The 23,735-nt window shown below is 42.1% G+C and overlaps 1 protein-coding gene across 1 annotated transcript; it reads right to left on the bottom strand.

Annotated features, from left to right (window-relative positions):
- Window positions 1–9,730: 9,730 nt before the first annotated feature.
- UMPS (uridine monophosphate synthetase) lies at window positions 9,731–22,660 on the bottom strand. Its single transcript, XM_069472713.1, is given in 7 exon segments — window positions 9,731–9,983; window positions 9,986–10,099; window positions 12,807–12,921; window positions 14,452–14,627; window positions 16,323–16,994; window positions 18,792–18,945; window positions 22,468–22,660. Coding segments are annotated over 7 exon segments (1,428 nt in total). The 5' UTR covers window positions 22,624–22,660; the 3' UTR covers window positions 9,731–9,942.
- Window positions 22,661–23,735: the final 1,075 nt, after the last annotated feature.

Below are 23,735 nucleotides of genomic sequence, written 5' to 3'. Positions count from 1 at the left end.
GAATTTTCTGCCTGGCGTCTGGCCTTGCACATGGGTGTTGGTGATGGGATTGTTGAGATGCCTGTTGAAGGTGTGTAGTTTGCATATGTCAGTTTTCCTCTCCTGTGCATGTTTGTTTAGTAATTTTGTAATGAAAAGGAAAGAGATTGGGATTGAAAGTAAAGATTAAAACCAAAGAGTTTGTGTTTGCCCGATACTCCGTACAATCGATGTGTGTGTTCCTTTCTAACTGGCCTTAAATGGTGGCCCAGTGGGGACTAAAATGGCTGTGTACTTCCTCAGGGGTGGGACACGAGCCAGTCCAGTGCTCCAGACCAGCACTCGCTGAGAGCTTGAGGTGCTCAGGGTGGTGCCGGGAGCAGTGAGAAGGTGACTTTGTACCCTCCCAGCTTTTGCTTAAAGAGAGTTCCAGGCTAGAAACAGTGAAAACTACCCCTGGCCTCCTTCCCCTGTCCTGAGGTGCTGAGGCTGGAAATAGATTGTGCAGATGAGGGAGGGTTGACCTGTGGTTCCCACATGAAACCATTTCTTACAGTCTTACCAATGACAGTTTCCTTCCAGTGCCTTCCCCGCCAGACTCCTATGTCCCCCACAGGCCCAAAGCACAAAACTCATTTCAGCTTTTTTTCCTGCAGGGCCACGGAGTCCCCTTAGGTTCCCATGTCTGAGACCCCTATCCCCTTATTCGTAGAAGAGGAACTGATTCCCAGAGAGAGGAGGCCTTGCCCAGGCGTCAGGCGTTTGACCACAAACTGGTCCTAAGGCCCCATCTCCTGCTGGCCAGAGCGCCGGCCTCCTCCCTCCTGCTTTGCGCATGGAATCTCTTTCACTAATCATTTTTGCCATTGGCGTCACTTCAAGGTTACTGCACTTTCATTCCAAATTGCCCTGTCTTCAGCCTTGGACCAAGTTCCCCTGACTTCATTTTGGCAAACACATTTGTCTTTGGCAAAGACAAATGCCAGTCACTACATAGGGCCTGTTACCTCTGAGTTGCCTTCATCTTGTGTACATGGGATGAAACAGACCTTGTAACTCGGTGAAGCCGCCTTAAATCCTTTTTGGAATGAAGCCAAATGTAAATAAAATATAAAACAAATAGATAAAATGGGGGCTTTGGGACTTTCTGAATTGAGAAAAATAAATGTGATTTTGGAAGAAACTGGGCTTCTTTCCTGTTTACACTTACGGGTTTCCTGAAGATAAATCATTAACTTGTTCAAAAATATCCTTTTTCATATGCAGCTCTGTAAGGGCACAACGTTCTTGAGCGACAGACACTAAAGGATGCTTTGCTCCTGGTTTCCACCTGCTGTGGAAGGTGGGGTGTTTCCTCTCTGACCCCAGAGGGATGTGTTATAGCGCTCACGGTGCCCTGCTGCCCCCTGCTGGACGCTCTTGAGACGAGCTGTTTGGAGACCTGAGTCCTGAGATTCTAACCCAATATAGGAACCCTTGCCTGGCATGGCCTTAGGTCCTGGTCATGGTTTGGTATCTTATTGCCACAAAGAGTCCATTCCGTCAGTCTTATGATCTCCATTTTAACAATGGAAAAGATGGAAACTATCATAAAGAAAGTAAAAATCTCCTGGAGTCACACCACTCAGAGGTAACTATACTTGACCTTTTTGTGTATGACTTCTGTCTTTTTTCTATATGCATATCTGCAACTTTAACCAAAGTGGGATTATACTGTCATTCTTTTTAAAAGGACAGGGAATTCTCACTCAGCTTGGTTGACAATGAGACCTGTAAAAAATGGCCTGTCTTGGTATCTTGATTGTTAGAAGCTGGAAACCAAATCGTTGTAGGGTAACAGAGGCTGTTCCTGATGGGGAAGAGAGAGAAAGAACCTCGGGTTCCCCCTGGGCTCCCTGCACCGGGCCTGCCCCCTCCGCTGACACCCCATCCTTTCCACACACGTTTTCTGATCCTCTGACAGATGTCCTGCTGCAACATGTCTGCGTTTTAAGGTGCCGTGAATTCATGTTGCAAAAAGGCAAGACATAATCTGTAAGGGTGCAACCTTCAGGGTCTCAAGCCCAGTGACCTCCTAGGGCAGGTGTTCCCAGCCTTTCTGCATCGTGGACCCCTTCGGCATTCTGGTTAATCCTGCAGACGCACTTGTCAGAATCATGCTTATAAATGTGAAATAAAGCAGGTACTAAAAAGTCCAGGCCTATTTCTCGGGGTTATCATCTCGGTTTGAGTTCCAGAACACCCTGGAAGGCTCAGCCACTGACACTTCGCTGGTCTCACCCGCCCAGAGTCAGGCCCCTGAGACTAAAAGCAACTTCTCCTCACTGACACAACTGCCCTGTGTGGTATGGGGGGTGTGGTTCCCCATCTGGAAAAGGAGGAAATTGAGGTCAATTGCCTTGAGTGGGGGGTCGGCAAGTGAGATCGAAGCCCAGGGACCCCTCCTCTCAACACCGCTGTATTACACCGTCTCCTGGGAAGCGAGCCTGCCTTTCCTCATCCCAGAGCTCCGCCGTGGGAGCTCACATCTGTACCGAAACAAAATGAATTACCTCTGTAAATTATAAAATCATAAATTTTATAAATTATAAGATCTCCCCCTTTTCCTTGAATTTTTCTCTTTTGTCCTCACCACATGAGCTGCCTCTGGTATACACGTTAACCAAAAATCCCAGTACAGTTCAAGGAACTGTTCTATTTTTAAAAATGAAGGAAGATGACAACTGACACAAATCTCATGATTCCTGGCACAAAGATTCACTACTTTGAAGTCTCCTTCCCAAGGAGGAGGCACGCAGGTTGGCCTGGGCACCGGTGCACAGCTGGTCTTCCCTGCCACGCCATGCGAGCTGGCATGTGTGCACATTGGCATTCATGTCCTGACCCATGCTCACAAAACAATTTAAAACAATACAGAGCAAAACACACAACGAACTGAGGCTTGTGGGCTCACACCTTTTGTGAGCATCTCCACGTGGGTGGACAAGCTGGGCCCGGAACCTGGGGAGGACAAGAGGCTGGGGACACTTGGGTCTCCCTCCCACCCAGCACCTTTCCTTAGGGTCTCTTCTCAGCTCAGGCCGCAAGGACTGTGGCTTGAATTAAGTTGGGAGACATCCCCTATTTGCATGGAACTGACGTGTAGACAGGGACGAAGGCAACAGAAGTGAGGAAGAGGCCATGCTACCACCCAACAGGAGCATCAGGGGTTTGGGGAAGTGAGAGGTGGTAGCCAGGTGGTGGGGCGAGGGAAGGAAGGAAGGATGAGGAAGGGAAGGAGATCAAAGGCTAACTATGCTTTGTTTCCAAGAGGCAAATACGAATTTTTAAGCCATCTATTCCAATTGCAAACACCGTAATTTTATGAGTTTTTTCCCCAACCTCAACACCATCTGTACTTCAAGTGTTTATTCAAGTGAGGCCAGAACGCAAGACGTTACTAAGTTCCAGGTAAACAAGGACAGCGCGTCTCGTTAAGCACCATCATTCCAGGCCTCCGCAGGCCCCGCCCCACGGGGGCTGCCAAGTGCAGGGAGACAGTGCAGGGCTGTGAGTTAGAGGCAGGGTCATGGCGCCGTCTGTGCCCAGTGGCCCTGCAAAGACACCATTGTCCTCATCAGAACCTTGGCTGTACGGTCCTTTCTACTCCGCACTGAAATGTTCTTGCATGATGGTTGAGAGACCCGCAGGCCCACCAGGTCTGTTTCTCAGCCAGCTCCCATGCCCTTTTCAGGAAGATGGGAAAATTCAGCTTCTCTGTCATGTCACTCTGGAGCCACAGGAAGCTCAAGACACCTCATGCTCCGCCCCAGACACACATGGCCTGAGTCCACTGCTGTGCTCCGAGCTGTGGTGGGGGATCGCTGGGTCTCGACTGCTCTCCGACCCCTACCCTCCGATAAACAAGGCACAGACCTGCTCTGCTGTCGGTTCCCCAGCCTCATTTTGGGTGCCCTCCGCTCTGCCTCCCTCCCTGGGACCCAGCCACAGAGGTGAGAGGTCACCAGAACCTGACCTGAGGCTCCTTCAGCCACTTGTTGCTCTCCCTTGGTGGGAGGAAAAAGGGCAGGCAAATGTTCTTTCAAACCAGCACTTATGCCAAAACCTTGAACTTTAAACGTTAAAACATATTCTAATTATTTTTCTTCTCTTTGTGTTTCTATTGTGGCCTCCCTTTCCTGAGGCACAGAAGCCAAGTATGAACTTGGAAGGGCCATGGGGAAAACAAAGGGATTGCAGGGTAAATTGCACAAGGCCAGATTTTAAAGGCCCTAAGAGCTAAAAAAGAAAAATATGGCATTTCACATCCTGTAATCCAAAATAAAATCAGCATTTAGTATAACAGCATTGACTATAGAATAAGTATAAAGAACTCTGAGTCCTGATTTTTTTTCCATGCTTTTAAAAAAAATACTAGATTCCTTCAGAAAGAAATTCCTTTCTAGCACTGACGACCCGGCATCCTGCCCACCGGTTAAGGGGTGAAGGAAGCAAACTGCAGAGTCCGTGGGGTTTCCCACTGTCATTTTCAGTGGTCGGTGCTGGGTTCACGCAAGAGCCAGGCAGCCGCTTCGTTTGAGAATTACTGAAAGCAGCCAGAGGTGAAGGTCGGGAAAGCTGAAGGAAGGATGACTGATTCTTGGTGGAATAGTTTTTGCCTTCCTGGTAACCAGGCTGGATCTGGGGGAGCCGCAGCACACAGCCATTCTATGGCATCCACTAACGAGCATGCGTGGTCGCGCGCCCAGGCCGCCGGAGCAGCTGGGGCACCTGTGCGTCAGGTGGAGTAGGCTGGAGTAGGCTCTGCTCTACCTTTCTCTCCTTCTTCTGTGACCAACGGGCTACTCAGGGCATGTTCCTCTCACAGTGGTGGTAGATGTCAGATAGGGGTCAGCGTGACCTCAGAACTGGCAGTGGGCGACGTTCCATCGCCGAAGGCTGACGTCAGTGGGTGGGGAAATATTCTCCACGTCCAGCAGGAGGAACTGTGGAGCCACGTGGCAAAGTGCATGGATTCAGGAAGGAGGGAAGAATTGGGGACAATACATAATCTGCCACTTTAGTTTTGGTGTCATCTATCGAATCCTGGTAGCAATGTGTTAGGAAAAACTAGAACCGTGTTTTTCCTCTGCTCTCATTCCAACACAACAATCAACACAGAAGACTTTTGTGACCCCCAAAATATGTGGGGATTTCTCCCCACCAGCAAGCAAGCAATCAGTTCTGCAGTGGACACCAATGAGGTGTTCTCCAGTTCAATTTTGACACTACCTACCTGGAGATCCCATCTCAGTCCCCAAGACTGCACCCCCTTCAGACACCAGTTGCAATGCTGGTCTCCAGAACTTCTAACGGACCAGCTTCAAGTTGAGGTTTCCAAGATCCCCTCTTTGGGTTTGTATAATTTGTTAGAGCAGCTCACAGAACTCAGGGAAACATGTTTACTGATTTATGACAGAGGATATTTTGAAAGATACGAATAAACAGCCAGATGAAGAGGTACATAGGGTGGGCTGTGGTAGGGTCCCGAGCATACGAGCTTCTGTCCGTGTGGGTTTGGGGTGTGCCACCCTCCTGCCTCATGGATGAGTTCTTGTTCACCTTCCTGTTATCCTCCCCATGTTCAGCTCTCCAGAAGGCCCCAAACCCTGTCCTCTTGCACTTTTATAGAGACTTCACTGGCTAGGCATGGTTGAAGCCTAGTTGAAGCATGGACAACTGTGCCAAAATGTGATTGGACAAAACGGATATAATCTAAACCTAGCAAGGCCTGTCTGTTCAGATTCTCTTGGCCTCTCTCTGCAGCATTCCTTCCTCTAGGGTCCCTCTGCAATTAGGGTCTCATGGCTCACAATCAGATTAGAGACCTGCCATTGGCCAATAAAAGGAGGGCAGGTCAGAGAGATTTTGTTTACTGCAGCAAGGGCTATCTCAGTTGTGACTGATAGGAAGGAAAGACCAGCTGATGTCTCTCACGACACATAAAGGGGTAAAAAAAAAATGAATTTTTCTACCTTTACAGAAAGGGGGTAAAAAGAATTTAATAACAAAAATACTAAACTAGAGTCAAGAGACAAGGATTCTAATCCCCAGTCTGCCTGGAATGAGCTTTTCTGCAATCTTGCTCAAATCATTTCTTGATGGGCCTTAATTTCTTCATCGGTGAAATGGGATTATTGGATTAGATGGTCTCTAAGGGGCTTCCAGTTTCAGTTTCCTAAGCTTCTGGATATGCTCACCACTTCAGGTAGATTCCATTCCTTTTGCTAGATACACCTGCTTCACCTCCGCCCTCCTGGCCTCTGAAGGCTCGTGCTCCGCGCATCCCACTCACTGGTGTGGATTGGAGCCACAGCCCGGTGCACCAAAACGTTGTTAAGGAGATCCTAACAACACTCACATCAGGCTGCTAAAACCTGAAATGGGACCACATCTGCGCTCGGGATTCTTGGTTATGACTGTCCTTTCTTCTCAGGGCCTATGGATGTCATTACCTGTTTCCAAGCTTCCAGTGCTAAAAATGACAGTCTGCTTCTAGTGTGATTCGTTTTACTTTGCAAGTGATTTATTCTAGTATGCTTGTAAAATTTTTATCCTTGAAGTTCAATTATTTTTATAATTGAACTAAGAGTATGTCTTTGTAGCTCCTGCTTGGAACTCATCGGCCCTTTTAATCTGCAGATTCAAGTGTTTTTTCAAACTGGAAATTTTCCTCAATTATTTCTATAATTATTAATATTTCCTCTCCTGTTGTGTCTTTTTCTCTTAATAGTCATGGATCTTTCCTCTAAACCTCTTATCAATTCTCTCATTGTTTCTATTTCTTTGTATTTTTGTTTCAAATTTTGGTATCTTTCTTCACATGATCTTTCATCCCATGATAGTGGTTCTCAATATTATCATCCCCTTTTAAAACTTTTCCATCAAATTTTCATATTCAAAAATTTTTATTTTAGTTCCTGAAACAAAACATTGCAATTGTTTCTTCTTGTTTTTGTTATTTTAATCTTGGTGCATGGAGTTGTAGTCTGTTTCCTTTGGCAGCTGATGTTTACCAGGGCCTATGTAGTCACCCATTCATTCAGAAACATTTGCTGGGCTGTTTCCTGTGCTGAGAATTCAGCAATGAGCACAATTCAGTGAAACCCCTGCTCTTACACCTGTTCCAGGTATTTTTCTTTGCTTTCTTCTCCAATTGCTGGATTTCCTCAGGTGCTTTACTTTCTTTTGCCTCCCCTCGGTTCTGTACAACCCTCCTGCAGCAGCAAACCCATGGTTGCTAGGAGGCCTGCACGCTGCGCTATGGGCCAGCACTGTACTAACCAGGAAGCTGCCATCCTGAGGTACGTGCACGCACGCATGCGCCACTCCTACCCAAGTCCTGAGCCTCCCTATTGAACCTCACTCCCACCCAGCTTAAAGGAGACAATGCCCTGCACCTGTCCTTCTTGGATCCTAGCAGGGCCTGTGGTCACGTGGACAGCTCCAGGCCTCGCCTACTTGTTGGTCCTGGCAGCTATTTTGTTCCAGGGAGGTAGGTGAAGGGGAGTTGGGAGGAAAGAACATTAAAAATGTCCTCAGGCTGCCATGTTGACCCCTCAGTACCTTTTTTGAGACAGGTTTTAAACAGCTTCAGGGCTGCTTTTCCTAGAGCTGACTGACCTCAACATGAGAGTCAGAGCTGGGACTGGAGACTCCAGGCCTGTGTTGGCCACAGGGTGGCTATGTGACTGAGCAGATCCCTCTACTACTCCAGGGCTGCACTTCTGTAGCTCTAAAATAAGGGGAGCTGGACCAGATGATTTCTTGGGATCCTCCAGCACTAAAAATCTGTGGGCTTATGCTCTACAAAATGCCTAGATTAGTGGAAGAGGCCAGGGGATGGAGTTCTTTCCGTTAGTCTTAGATTATTCCATGCACCCCATGGGGACTGTGTTACAATGCCTGGAGCTACTGTTGTGTAAATATTCCTTGACTAGAAAAGGCTAAACTATAATATCTAATGCCTCTGAAATACTTCAATGCTAAGAACAGCACTCTCTTAGCCCAAGACAGCCCAGGTTCTTGTCTGAATCACTTTCTCTCCTCCCAAGTTTTGACTCGAGACTGTTTAGGCTTTTGCTCAGCTCAGAGGCCTGCAGCTCTGGGTTCTCCCTTAAGAGACATCAAAATCACCTGGGGCACCCATTGGAAATGCAGATGCCCAGGGAGCTGGGCAAACCCCCATCTGCTAAAAACAGCGTATCTGACTGTGTCGGGTACCGGAACCTGCACTTTAAATAAGCGGGAGGGGCCGAGTGATTCTCTGAGCTCCTCTGATATCCCCTCCTTACCTGGCAGAGGTCCTAGGTGAACTTCAGTAACAGCATCCTGGAGGCAGCACTTCTGAAGGAAGGACAGGAGTACGTGACTTTCAGCAGGAGAGGCAGAGGCAGACCAAAGCTATCTCACTGCAGAGACAAAAATGTGACTAACCAGTGCGGTGGTTCGGCCTGGTCACTGCACTAGCAGCCTCAATACCTTCTGGGACCTTGTTAGAGATGCAAATTCTCAAGCTCCTTCCCAGAGCTGCCTGGAGTCAGACACGCTGGGCGTGGGGCTGGGCACCTGTTTTTAGGGCTCCAGGTGAATCTGATAGCTGCTGACGTGAGAGAACCACTGACCTGGTCAGTCACTGGCGTAGGCACTTGAGACCTTAGCACATCACTCCAAGGCTTCACAGCCCCACGTCTCAAGACAGAAAACCCAAGATACCTAAGATGCCTACAAGCTTTTGCCAGAAAATTCTCCTCCCCTTCATGAATTTCGGCTCCTCCAGAGTAGCCCCAAGGGCCAAGCCCCTTCCTTATCCTTCTGGCTGATGCTTTTTTGATAATTTGTCCCTTCCTCTCAGAGGGAATTTCTCTGGAGATGCAGGACTAGGGACCTGGGGCTCAAACTGGACTTCAGAGCAGAATCTCTTGAGAAAGAAACTTCTAGAGGGAACATAATAATAACCTGAGTTGGAATCCCAGGCTCTCCTCTGAGTCATTAGAGGGAAGAGCGGGCAGGAGTGGAAAGAGCTGCCATGGTGGGGAAATGGCAAGTGTCCTCCATCTGCCACTGCCTACAGGTGAGTGAAGGAAGGAAAGTGTGCTGGTGCCATCAGAACCCAGACAGCATTCACCCCGGCCCTGCTCAACCACCACCTTGGATATTACTCGTAAAGGCTGACTTCCCTCTCTATTAACGACAGTTGGGACAATTATATGGGATCCTTAAGTAAACCCCCAGACCTCTTGACTGTGAACTGAGGAAGCTGTGACTGAGTTTCACCACTGATCCACAGTTGCTGGCTAGGGGAAGAAATTAGCCAGAATCCACCTCCATTTGTTGAAATGACAGCCAGGTATTAGCTTAGGGGCTGAGCAATAGTCATCTTCTCCTTCCCCACCTTGCCCTCTTTGGTGAGTGAGCAACAGCAGTTCCAGAAACCAGCACCACTTGGATACCTGGACTGTCACTTTTAAGCAAAAGGAGGAGGAGAGTGGCTAATATTTAGATATAATTTGGGCAATACATTAAAGAACAAAGGACCCAAGAAATGCTATACTGGTTTTACCCTCTTGATGTCCTAAATTTTTGTCTCACTTTAATTAAAAGAATAAAAAACTCCTATTTCTAGATATGAGTGATCCTCAAATGTGGAAGACTCTAACAGACAGGACTGTGGATGCCTAACACACACCCATTTTAATTAAAGCAAGTTTGAAAATAAATTTATTATAGTAACAATGCAATGATTACAAGTCACTCAGTATTTGCTAAAGACTATGCTAATGCCAGAAGCAATCTCCCCATAGGCCCTGTGGGAGAATCAAAGCAGGAGTAAAGGCTGTTGATTATTTTAAGCCGGTGACTTTCAAGAGACCACTATCTTCAAGGTCTTCACAAAAATGCATCCAAGGCACTCAAACACCAACTCTACCCAAATAAGCTTCCCAAGCAGCCTTTCTGTACATTTCTGCTACTTCCAGACGATTAGCTGCTGAGATTATGCCTCGGCCTACAATGATGATATCAGAACCTCGTTTGCTGATAACTTCTTGTGGGCTGTTATACTGTTGGCCAAGGTTATCCCCTGTGAAAACACAAAAGCTACTGTTTAATAACATAATACAAAAATCAGAAACCCTGTCACATAACTTCTCTGAGAAAATATCTAACCAGCTTTGAATAAAAACATGTTCCTGCTTTCCATTCCCCATCTACACAGCAAGTGGGTAACAAAAGGAGCCGAAGAGGCTCGCTGGATAGGCTAGAGACCTTCACTGAGCAGAAAGATGCTAAACAACTCCCTTTCGATGTCAAATTGTAGATCATCTATTGTTTAACAATATCAAAAAACAATGAAGTAAATTCTCTCTATTGCCAAGAAATAATCAATGCCAAAAAAATACAATAAAACTTGGCCTCAAAATTGAAGAAAATTTGAGCATACATCTCAGAATCACTGTGATGCACTCTTGGGAAAGACCTCCCAAGGCATCTAACCTGACCACTACTACCATGAACCTTCCTGCCACACTCTATCAAGCAGTCATACAGACTGTGCACAAACTCTAACCCCTAATTTTTGCTTTTTTGTTCTTTTTAAAATTCTGCTATTCTAGAAGCACTCTGTTAAATGACTTATTATTTTTCAAATGCAAGATGCTTTAAATATTCCTAAAAGCCTAGACTCTATCTGTACTATCTAGTCAAGTAATTGTGGGGGCTTACAAATAATACTAACAGTTGACAAATAGAGTGCTTACTCGGTGCCAAGATGTGTGTTAAATGCTTTACACATTATAACTCACTGAAGCCTCTCAATTACCTTAGGTCAATACTGTTATTGTCCCCATCTTACAGATCAGGAAAATGAGACAAAAAGAAGTAAAGTATTAATAACTTGTCCAAGACATATGGTTACAAGTTGGAAGGGCCAAAACCCCAAATCTATCTGATTCATAAAATGTTTAACAAAAATGTGTAATTTTTTAAAAATGTCAAAAGCCAAGACATTATAAAGCCTTAGGCAAGCCATTCTGCCGAGGCCTGTTCTGTAGTGTGTGAAATCTGAAATGTAAAACTTGGAAAATGGCCTAGGAAACTTCCCATATTCTTTAACCTGGCAGGGGATACATCTACCATCCATTAACCTATTTATTTGAATTCTCATCAGCCTGTTAGTTTTCTTCCTGATTAACCTTCTGTAATGCTCCCTTTTTAAAGTACTTAATTAAAATCAAAATAACCAAAAAGGCGTTCCTTCTTTTTCTTAAGTGTTATATTATCTATACAAAATGATTAGCTCCTTTAAGATTAATGGGTATACTAGTCATAGTGTTTCACGGTTTAAAAAGAAAACTAAGGGTTCTCAAACTCATACCCTTCTCGATATTATAAACCTCGATCATTACATTCTCAGTGTTTATCTTGACAGTCTCAAAAACACTCATTCATCTGTCTCTATACAGCTTCTTGTCCATTCCTTCAACATTTGTACAGTGCTGGGGTATATGCATTCTTCAGAAAGAGCTCCCATCCTCAAGGAGCTTCAGGTCTAGTACAAGAGTATTTCAGAAATACTCTACATGTACAAAAATATACAGATAGATGTTTCCTGTTTCTAAACAATCTAAATGCATCCACAGGGGAATGGTTAAACACATTATGGCCACGCCATAACAAGCAAACATCCTGCAGTTGTTAGAAGGAATGAGGTAGTTATCTCTGGGGAGGAAAGCTGTGAAGGAGAAGTGGGTATGAGTTATACAAGAATAACTAGTATAAAATCTACTTTTCTCTTAATATCTTTAAAGGTGTATCTTTTGAACTTTGCAATGGTAAAAACAGAAAATCAGAGCTGTCAACCTGACAAATTCCACTGAGGGTTGATAAGGGTTCCAACTAAGGTTTCCCAAACTCATACCCTTCTTGATATTATAAACCTCAGTCATGACATTCTCAGTGTTTATCAACCATAGTTGTTTTCATTTTAAGTATTTATATTTAAATATTTGATAATTTTATAAAACGAGGACCCTAACGTTCACAGTTCCAATCTCCAACTTCTTAAGCCTAACCTATAAAGAAGGAAAGAGATGGAAGGTGGGATAGAATAAACTCCAGTAACTGTGATGAGCAACCTTTCTTGTACAATAACCTGGAAAAATATATGTTTTCTGGTCATGATTTCTTCCTCATTCAAAACTAAAGCAGCTTTATTGAATCCCATAGGACAATTAAATATGTATATTTTCATAACCTGGATTATTCGTTTATTTCATCAATAAGAAAATTAGCACTGCTTTTTAGCCACTCTAACTGCATTTCTCAGTCTGTTGAAAGTGTTACATGTTCAAATAAGTTTGGTAACATGACAGAACCACAGATGCCCACACTGGAGATTCACGATAGACATAAGCACATCACAGGTCTGCAACATCCTCTAACAAGGAAACAAATATTTAATTTTGTTTAGCCTAGGGTTTTCCAAACTTCCTTGAGCACAGAATATCTTCTTTTGGTAGCATATTCAGAACACCAGATAAGAAACGTTAACCTAAAATATCAGTTTTCTGAAATATTTCAATGAAAAATCTTTCTAAAATTTTATCGTAAAATTAGACTGCAAGCTGCTTTGCAAGTCTAGGTATCGGCAGGCCAAAGTGCTCATTCATCATTGTTCTAGACAAAGAAGGCTTCTCTTCAGCAACTTTACAATAACATGCAAAGTTTAATTTTGCCTGCTGTGGGTAACAAGCACTTTTGGAAGAGTCATGACCAATGAATGGATTTACCTCCTGCTTCTAATTGAACTCCTGGAGTCAAGTGAAGAAATTCTGGTTTCGTGCTTACTTGAGAGCCAGAAATAAAACCAACCACAAATTCAGGGTGCTCCTCAGCCATTCTAACCTAAATGGAATAGGACATATTACAAGAAAATAGTCAATCACACAGAATGAAAGTTCTACAAAAGTAAAAAAAAAATCTACTCTATTAACTAGTTAGAAATTTTATTATATTATAGATACTTTTTCTCATTTCATATATATAAACTCTGTCTGAAACAGGTCATCTTAGATATGAATCATGATGATAAAACGTATTTGCTTCATTAAGATTTCCTACTCCTTCCCCTGATCAACCAATTAATTAGCAAAAATCCATGCATAATTATTTATTTGTAATAACGCTTGGTGACCCACCTACTTGCAAAAATCATCTGGGGTGAGTACTTTAGAACACGTAATGGTACGAAACCACATTCAAAGCTTACAGCCTAGCTACAAAGGGTACTCCATACCCAAGGGCAGCCATCATATAAAAAACAGCTACGTTTTCAAGAGCTAAAGAAACCTCTCTCACTTCTGCTTTCCCTCTCCTTTAACATTTGCTCTTAACTGGTCTCCCCAATTTCTATACTAAAGTTTCTTTAGAAGGTCTGCCTGGCTTTCTGATTTGCCTCTTCACTAAGACTCACACCAATCCATTCTTGCCACCAAGTACTACCACCAACAAACAAGTGATGTTTTGTCCTCGAGCCAGACCCAGACTCCTAGAATGGCCCAAATATTAGCACTGACTCATGGCCCCTCTGCTTGTGAGTCTTGGGAAATCAGACATTTATGGTCAACTCAAGGGTGGAGTTAAAACCTGACTCTAGAGCCATGTGAGTTTTTAACAGCTCCACATAGTCTTTGAAATAATATGAAAAAATTAAATTTCTCATGGTAATTTTAAAATGTAGTATTATATTCCTTAAACTATCTGAAAGGTGATTTATCTACCTTTATAGGTGACTATCCAACCAAAAATTTACTCAGAGGAAAATGTGAAGGGTAACTTTTTAACCAGATAATTATCCATCTCATACTCTACTTTGGCATGCAGGGGTGGGAAGGGGGTGGGGAGTCCTGTTTATGGCGTTATAAGAACTTTTAATAATGGAGGAGTTACTGGAGGAAATAATGCACGTGGACTCTAATTAAAGAGCTTTTCCTACATAAAACCAATCAATATCAAAGATAGAAGGCTACTTTCTGTGGGCAGCTGTCATGAGAATGTACATCTCTGTGGGACTTCGGAGAGTCTGAGAAATTGTGTGTCTGGGAAGCTCTTCTCATCTTCAGTCAACTCATGGTGAGATGAAAAAGACAACTATTTTAAAGGCCTGGTAGCTATAGGTAGAAGTTTATTTGACTATCTCAATCTCAATGTTTCTCTAAGAGCACAGTTCAAATTCCTTAAGTGTCCACTGTGAGATATAACATGCTATAAACTACCAAAGAACTCTATCAACTAGTATTAACATACTGTCACACTAATAAGAGCTATTGTTTTTTGGTAGAGGTTCCATGGACCCCAGATTAAGGTGTTTCTTGCCCTGTAGCATGCGGCTTAACAGCCCTGGCCTTCTCTTGCCCCAGTCCATCCGTCACTTACCGCTGCTTTCGTGTAGTCCCCAGTGGCCAGGGAACCAGCAGAGCTCATTTCCGCAACGAGCAGGCACCCCCGATGCAATGGCAGGCCTACTTCTTGCAGGCCTTTCACAACTCCTGAGCCTGGTACCACATGAGCATTTACTAGATCTGCCCAGGAAGCTATTTTAAAGATACCACCTAAGAGAAGAAGGGGGGGAAAAAAAGATATTTGCTAACTTTCTAACAAAAACCTCTAACCTTTTGCCCAACCAGCCAACCATAATATGAAATAATCTCCAAGTAACATGTTAATGATAGAGTCTAACACTTCAGGAATGTTAGTGATTATTACTGAACCCATGGTTCTATCTGTGAAAAATGTATCACTCCACCTTGCAGCTGGGTAAGAGATCACAGTGAGAAAAAAATTATTGCAAGTTCTGTACTTTGTTTATCAGGAACACTGATAAGACTGTTTTTCCTTGCAAGCTGAATGAAGATCATGCAATTAGAAAGGGACTCCAGTGAAGATGAGCATTTATTAATGTCAAGGATACTGACATTTCGAAATTCCTCTTGAAAATGACAAATGTTCACTCTGCAGGGATCTCGCAGCAACTTTATTATCTCTCAATATTTCTACATGTTCCTTAGATCTCCTTAGCTATTCTAATCCCAGTAGACAACTGTATTCATTTTAAAAGCTAACAGTAAAAACACTTTTTGAAAAAAAGCTATATGTAAACCTGAAGAAAGTGTGTTTAACTCCTATGTCAGTCAATAAGCCAAACTAAGCTAAGCAATGTGATATCAGTAGGACATCTTAAGCACATGAAGAAAGTCACTTATAAACAAGTCTATTCTGAAGAAATAGCTTAAGAATATGCATGAGTTACTACTTTAAGAAAAATTACCTCAGAGATGCCTACAATAAGTCTAAATAACACGATCAAATATCTGTTGTAAGTGAAAAAAAAAACCAGCTATATACAGTATGATCACATCCTTGTAAAACCAGACAAAGTTGCAAAGAAGATGGGTAGTAGAACTAAGTATTTTTTCCAACACTTGTACTTACTTTGGGTCCCTATTTGACATTTAAAAAATCTTTTAAAAAAGGATATATATCAACAGATCTTTTTCAGCTGAAAATAAATCTTAACATTTTATGCTGCTTTTCCTTTGTTTCCTACATCTATAATTTTTATTGAAAACCCCTTTGCATTCCTAGAACCCACATAACTGTTCCTCTGCTATCGGCACACTCATTTTCTTTAGGAGAGCTATCCCAGCCTGGTTCTCAGCTCAATAGGTTTAAATAAAGTTAATAACCTCACAGATACAGGAGTAGGTATATTACCCAGGCCAGATAATAAAGGTATTCTATACCACAGGCCAGAGTGATTGGTTTGGGGTGGGCACATGGAGTGTGCCTACCTGAGAAAGAAGTCAATAGAGAAAAAAGCAGAGTTGAGAGATGGAGAGAAATCAAGTCCAGGAGACATCACTTGAGCTCCTAGATCCAACAACAACTGACAGCCTGCTCTATGGCTAAACTTTCAGTTAGTGCCATGGCGTCAGCCTAGCTTATGGCAACCTCAAACTCCGGGGCTCAAGAGATCCTCCTGCCTCAGCCTCCAGAGTAGCTGGGATTACAGGCACATGGCATCACATCTGGCTATTTTTTTCTATTTTTAGTAGAGACGGAGCCTTGCTCTTGCTCAGGCTGGTCTCGAACTCCTGAGCTCAAGCAATCCACCCGCCTCAGCCTCCCAGAGTGCTAGGATTACAGGCGTCAGCCACCACACCCGGCCTAATACATTTCCTTTTTTTCTTAAAACAGCCAGTTTAAGCTGGATTTCTGATTCTCGCAGATTCCTGAATAATACTTACCCTCATACTGCTTTTTTACTGTGTTTCCTATATCTGCAAATTTCCGGTCTTCAAATATTAAGAACTCATGGCGTTTTGCCAGAGTTGTCAACTCCTCCATGACATCCAGAGTAAAATCATTCAAAATATCTACATGAGTCTTGAGCATGCAGATGCTGGGTCCTAATGTATCTGCTAGCTGCAACAGCTCTCTGGCCTCTGAAACATCAGCAGACAGACACAGATTGCTCTCTTTCTTTTGCATAAGCCTGAGAAGCTTTGATGCAACTGGGTGGATCTTGGGCAGCTCGGCACGTGCACCAAAGCTGAGCTCTTTGGGTGCTTTCTTTACAGAAAGGAGAGAACCATTATGATTAGCTGCCACAAAAACATTTTCCTGAATAAATTTCTTCACTCTTCCAACCATCTCAGCATCAATTTTTTTCTGCCGCTCGAGAATTTCCAGCATTTTGGACAATGTACACACTGAATGGAGACGGATCCCATGTGCCTGCAACTTGTCCTTGCCTCCCTGCTCTCTATCCAACAGCACTATAGCATCAGTGACCTTCAAGCCCTCCTTTTGAAGAACCTCAACAGTTTCCAGAACACTAGATCCACTGGTGACGACATCCTCAATGATTAAGCAGGTTTCTCCTGGATTAACAGCTCCTTCTACAAGACGCTTAGTACCTAGGAAAGAAAAAATTCTGTTGATTCCAACTTTAAAGCATACACACACACACACACACACACACACACACACACATATATACGTTCCAGCCAACTCAAAATGTATCTTACAGTATAAATTTGATATATACTTATGTAGGGGTGGATGATCTAAATCTTATTTTCTGTTAATCTACTTTGGAGCTACTTATCTTTGTTTTCAACGTGCCTTGATGACTAAGTTTTGTTCACTATCTCTGTATTCCAAAACTGCCAGTTACATGTACAGACTATTTACAATAAAACAAGTAAATTATTTTGTAGCGTAAACACCACTTAATGTGTTTTATAGTCAAATTTTCAAACGTGGTGTTTCTTAAAGCAAGATCACCTAGATTAAGGAAAGTTAGGAAACACAGAATAACCCAACATCATCAATGAAATCACTGCTTTTTCCATCAACAAACTATTACAAGTTCAACACTCAAGATTATCCAAACAGTTGGCTTTTTGAAGCTATAAATTCAGGAGGAAAAATCTTTAGCAATCATTTAGACCTATTACTACAATCTTATGAATTATATAATGCAATGTGACTAAATAAATACTTCTCTACCCCAAACCGCAATACAGACTATTTTCAGATAATCTATGAAATGTAAACAACTCAGGCTATAAATTTTATAGACTCATTTTTATATTTTCCGCTACCATTTGTTTTATTTTGAAATGGAAATAGAATTGGTGGGCATTTTACCCACTTTTTGAGCTTTACCACCAGGTATTATCTTTGACCTTTCCCATTCCTTTTCTCTTAAATTCTTTCCTCTGCTTGAAGAATTGACAAATTTAACTGAATCAGCTTAGCCTAAAACACAAAACTACGAGTATATTAAAAAATGAATAGGTATATTAAAAAATGAATGATTTCATTCTAGAAACATTTTTAAAAACATATAGTAAGAAAATAGAAATAACAGTTCCCCTATGGGTAGGGACTCATGCAGATAACTATTTTAGCTCAAAAAACACCTAAGGCTGTGCCTTTAAGCAGCAAAAATTCAACTATTTTTCTTTTTTTTTTTTATAATGGCAATTTCAAACAAACAAAAGTAGACAAGATAGTATCATGAACACCTATGAAGACATAACCTCACCACCTAACAACTCATGGTCAGTCTTGTTTCATCTATACCCTTACTCCCTATCCCCATAATTTTTAGAAGCAAATTCTAGATATAACACATGATTTCAACATAAAAATTTCTAGAATGCATATGTAAAAGGACTTATTTCAAAAAAATGTAACAAACCATTATCACATCAACATAAAACAAAAAAGCCCATTAATTGCTTAATATCATTGATTTTTAGATTGTAAACAAGCTACCTGATAACTTATTGCCATGGACCCACAAAAAATATCTCCCTAAGGTGTTTACCTTGCTTTATGAGAGCAATTTTATTCGTGCATTACTCTTCATGCAGTTTAAGTACAAATATACTGGGAAACTATGTGCTCTTAGAACATTCTGCTGATGAGGGAAAGGCTGGTAAAGATGCTGGGGTTTCATAGAGAGAGTACCAAAAAAACCACTTTTTTTCATTATCTAGTCGCTATGAAGCATTTCCCATGTACACTCTAATGGGAAGGAAGGTAATTCACAGCAAAAGCTAACAAATTCCACAGACAATAACAACTTAAAGTACTTATGAAGAATATTCAAGATGACTGGTAAAACAGCATATAGAACAGGAAAAACTTCTAACAGTATCAGATAACATATTAACTTAATGTTTATCCCACTTTTACCTTACCATAATCTTTTGTTTCTTTCCTTCTAACAAGCATTGGAATTTGATTTGTTGAGCAGATAACCGTAGCCATCGGCAAAGCGGTGTAAGGTACTCCACACACCGTGTCAAAACTGATCCCCGCATTTTGGGCAGTTTGGAATAAAATATCTGCAACCTATAAGAAAATGAACACATAAATTATTATTATTACTATTTTAAATGATGTATAAATCATGTAACAACATAACATTAAAGACAGTAATAACTAGAGGGGGTTAGTCTCAAACCTGACTGGAGAGAAAAACAAATGCCTTTTAACTAAGTTACCCTTCTCCACAGATCCCCATATACATATATAAATATAAAAACACAAGAAAGAATGAGGTAGTTCTGTTAGCTTGAAAGAAAATAAAAAAGAAAAAGAAAAAGAAAAAAAAGAAAGAAAGAAAGAATGAGGGGAGGTGGGTTGGGAAAAAAAAGAAAAAAAAAAAACTCACAAGAATGAACTTACTCAGCTAGACTCAGGGTCTGCTCTAAAGGCAACATGAGTGTTGGGCAAGGTCATGATGTTGACCCCAAAGACTAAGGATGGTCCCCCAACTTCCTAGTTTCCCTTAGTAATCCACTATGCTTTGAGTATCTATCACCTTTTAGATTTTCTGAAAGAAGTCTTCAATTAAGAAGTTTCATAAATACAGAACCTATTGTGTAAAGTCTGTCTGTCTATCTATCCATCTATTTAGAGATAAGGTCTCGCTCTGTCACCCAGGCTGGAGTACAGTACAATCATAGCTCACTGCAACTTCCAGCTCCTGGGTTCAAGCAATCCTTCCACCTCAGGCTCTTAAGTAGCTAGGACAACAGGTATGGGCAACAAACCTGGCTAAGTTTTTTATTTATTTTTTTTTGTAGAGACAGGGTTTTGTCTATGTTGCCCAGGCTGAACTCCTTGGCTCAAATGATCCTCCCACTCTGGTTTCCCAAAGTGTTGGGATTACAGGTGTAAGCCACCTCATCCAGACTGAAGTACCATTTTATAATCTCCTTTTCCACATAAATCATCACGTTTTAATATTACAATGCATACACCCACCTAACACTACCTTATTTTTTTTAAAAGAAAAGCAATCACTCAGAGTTGCTTTGTGAACTAGATCAGAAATCTTTAAAATTTTTTACTCTACTACTTCTAAATATTTAAAAATCTATAAATGTTTTTAAGTTTCAAAGAATATAATATCTAGTTCTAAAAATATTAATATATTATCTTAGAACTGTTATATCACTCTTTTTTTTTTTTTTTGAGACAGAGTCTCACTCTATTCCCTGGACTAGAGTGCCGTGGTGTAAGCCTAGCTCACAGCAACCTCAAACTCCCGGACTCAAGCAATCCTTCTGCCTCAGCCTCCCGAGTAGCTGGGACTACAGGCATGCGCCACCATGCCCGACTAATTTTATCTATATATCTTTTTAGTTTGCAGCTAATTTCTTTCTATTTTTAGCAGAGATGGGGTCTCGCTCTTGCTCAGGCTTGTCTCAAACTCCTGACCTCGAGCAATCCTCCCACCTTGGCCTCCCAGAGTGCTAGGATTACAGGCATGAGCCACTGCACCCAGCCTATAGCACTCTTTTTAACGAATACATGGAATCCAAAAGCCACCCATGAAAATGGGGGACTATGAAAATTGGAAAATTTTTACATTTTTTCCAAACTTATATTTTTACTTCACTGTGTCCACAGAATTTTATTCTAATGCAATATATACTTACACTTGAAAAGCTTTTACTGATCCCTCTATCATACTTCTCTGTATATAAAATAAAAACGTATATAAATTAAAATTTAAAATGGTAAATTTTAAAATATTTCCCATGACCATACGTCTCTAAGTGTTAAGAATTCTTCTGTAGCCCAATGCAGTAGCTCACACCTGTTAATCCCAGCACTCTGAGAGGCTGAGGCAGGATGACTGCTTGAGCCCAGCAGTTTGAGACCAGCCTGGGCAACATAGCAAGACCCCTCTCTACAAAATGTTAAAAAAAAAAAAATTTAGCTGGGTGCAGTGGCATGTGCCTGTAGTCCCAGCTACTCAGGAGGCTGAGACAGGAGGATCACTTGAATCCAGGAGTTCAAGGATACAGTGAACTATGATGATGGCACTGCACTCCAGCCTGAGTGACACAATGAGACCCTGTCTCTAAAACGAAAGAAGAAAACAAGAAGACTCAAACCTCAAAAAATATATATATTCTTCTGTATATGACTACAATTATGAGCATATAATTAAAACATAATTTGCAAATTTTGACAGAATCATAAAAACAGATTATTTTGGAATTGGAAATGCACTTCTTAGTGGGATAAATGGTACCTTTCCACTTCAATTAGTACACTACTGTATAGACTATAATGTACACTAATGTATACATGTATACTAACATATGCATAATACCACAGTCAGGTATTACTATTAGGAAGTTAGAGTTTAGCATAAATATTATTGCTTTTGTAGGGTATAAATACTGAGAAACTCTATTCACATAAACAAGTAGATGAGAAAAGGAGTTTAGTTATAGCCAGGTCTCTTCGTGCTTTGAACTCCTCCCCAGTTAATTACCAAAAATCTCTCTCTCATACACTCACACACACCATGATCTAGCATTAAAAAATAATTTTAGTCATCAACTGACTTGTTAAAATAAACCAATTTTTCATTAGGAAATCCTTAATGATTCACTTTCTCTACATGATGACATACACTATAGCATGATTCTGCAACATAGCAAGATTCTGGATAGTGAGAAGTCAATACACCTCAGCCAGTGCTTCAGTCCTTTTTATTATACCCACACAAAGTGGGTGCCCAATGAAAATAACCCTTAAGTGAGTGGAGGAAACTTATACATCTCTTCTAGACAAAACTTTCTGGGATGATGGAAATGTTCTCTCTGTGCTGTTCAATATGGTAGCTACTAGCCACATATGACTATTTAAATTTAAAAATCCGTAATGCTCAATATTCACATGTGGCTAGTAGCAACTCTATTGGATAGCACATTCACACCCTTCTACTCAAAAGTGCGGTCTGCAGTTTGGGCTGGTACCTTGTTAGAAATGCATAACCTCAGTCCCTGCCTCACACCTACTGAACCGAATTCAGCATTTTAACGAAATCCCCCGATGATTTATATATACTCAAAGTTTGAGAAGCACTGGGCTAGAAACCTCTAATTTGTACAAAGTTTTCCTTTATATTGACCAAAAATTGCCTCCCTGAAATACCTACTTTCTGGCGCTCCTGGCTACACAGTGTAAAATTGAACCACCTTTCCAAGCAACAGCCCATCCAAGTATTTGACCAACTACTAAATTCTCCGTCCACCCACCTTTTTCTTTTTTCTCCATGTTTAATTTTCCGGCGGTAAACACAGGAACTTATTCAAGTACTTCTGTGCCAGATAAAGCCATAACGAGGTTTCCCAACTCTTGGAAAGCACGTGTCAAAGCCAGTCGGTCAAAGAACCCAACAACTCCTAGCTTCTGTGCTTCTCAAGCCTACTTCCCAGACCAGCAGTAGGGTCGGCCTGCCTGTTTGGCTCTTTTGCTCTCGCCCACGGCCCAATTCCTGCCACCCTTCCGCCCTCCATCTCCTGGTCCTCTTTCCCGCCACCCGCCGTCCTTCCCCTTCCTGGGCACCTGACTTAGAAGACGCGGTCGAGACACGATGCCCCGCAGATCGATGTAGATGGGGGATGAGATCCCGCTCTTCAACACAAAGTTCCCAAACTTGAAAGCCTGCACGTCATACAGACCCATCACCAAAGACCCCAAAACTTCCTCGGCAGCCGCCATTGCCGCGCGCGTCCAGTTAGCAGCACTAACTCCTAGGCACGCCCGGCCTCCGGCGCCCTGATGACGTCACCCTCGGAGCCCCGCCTCTTCCGCCCGCCGCTCAGCGGTTTTCCGGGCTCGCTTTGCCGGTCTCTGGGTCCCCGGAGCCCGACGGTCGGGTGGGGCTGGCGAACCTAGCGCTAGCGTTTGTGCTTTTGCTGGTTTCCTCTGGGTAGGATCTCTGGCGTTTAAAGTCCGGAACAGCTAGATTGACTCTAGGGTCGTAAAGTCCAGCCTCTCAAGATAGTTTGTGTAAATCCTGCTCATTTTTTATAGCTCAACGTCCTCTTGACTACTTCTATTATTTCTTTCTTTTTTGTTTTAGTAGAGATGGGGTCTCACTAGTTTGCCCAGACTGGTCTTGAACTCCTGGACTCAAGCCATCTTCCTGCCTTGGCCACCCAAAGTGTTGGGATTACAGGCGTGAGCCACCGCGCTGGCGTTTATTTCTTTGTATTACTTGGCTTAGCATGTCATAATTTGCCAATTTTTAGCCACTAGTTTCCTCCTACATTTCTCCAAATAGAGTGTAAGTTCTCGAAGACAGGGACCTTTAGTCAATTCCTTGCTTAACTTAGTAGCGTCTGACAGTTTGATAGCAGTTTGCACATAGGAATATAAAGCATTTAGGTAATTATTATTCATTACCTCTTCTGTCTGCACTCTGCATCCTGGAGGAGGACATATTTATTTTTGTTAGTGTATCTCACATTCGTGGCAGGTAATAATAGGTGTAGAGAAGATGAGGGAGGGAGGAGAGATAGAGGAAGATGAATTAATCCGTATCAGGGGCTATCCAAGAGGATAACATTGCTAGCCAGTCTGAAAATCCAAACATATTTGGTCTTTACAAAATAAATCCCTTAAAGTAGAGAAGTTCTCCATTAGCTATAAAGGCAATACTTTAATCTATCCTACTTTAAGGAAAATAACCGTTGTAACTCTAGGGCTTACATTAAACAGAATGAAATTCTGCCGTTTGTGACAACATGGATGAGCCTGGAGGACATTATATTAAGTGAAATAAGCCAGGAACAGAAAGATGAATACTGCATGTTCTCACTTATATGTGG

This window comes from Eulemur rufifrons, chromosome 7 (assembly GCF_041146395.1).
Source record: "Eulemur rufifrons isolate Redbay chromosome 7, OSU_ERuf_1, whole genome shotgun sequence".
Lineage (NCBI taxonomy): Eukaryota > Metazoa > Chordata > Mammalia > Primates > Lemuridae > Eulemur > Eulemur rufifrons.
This window is presented reverse-complemented; position numbering and strand designations above follow the sequence as displayed.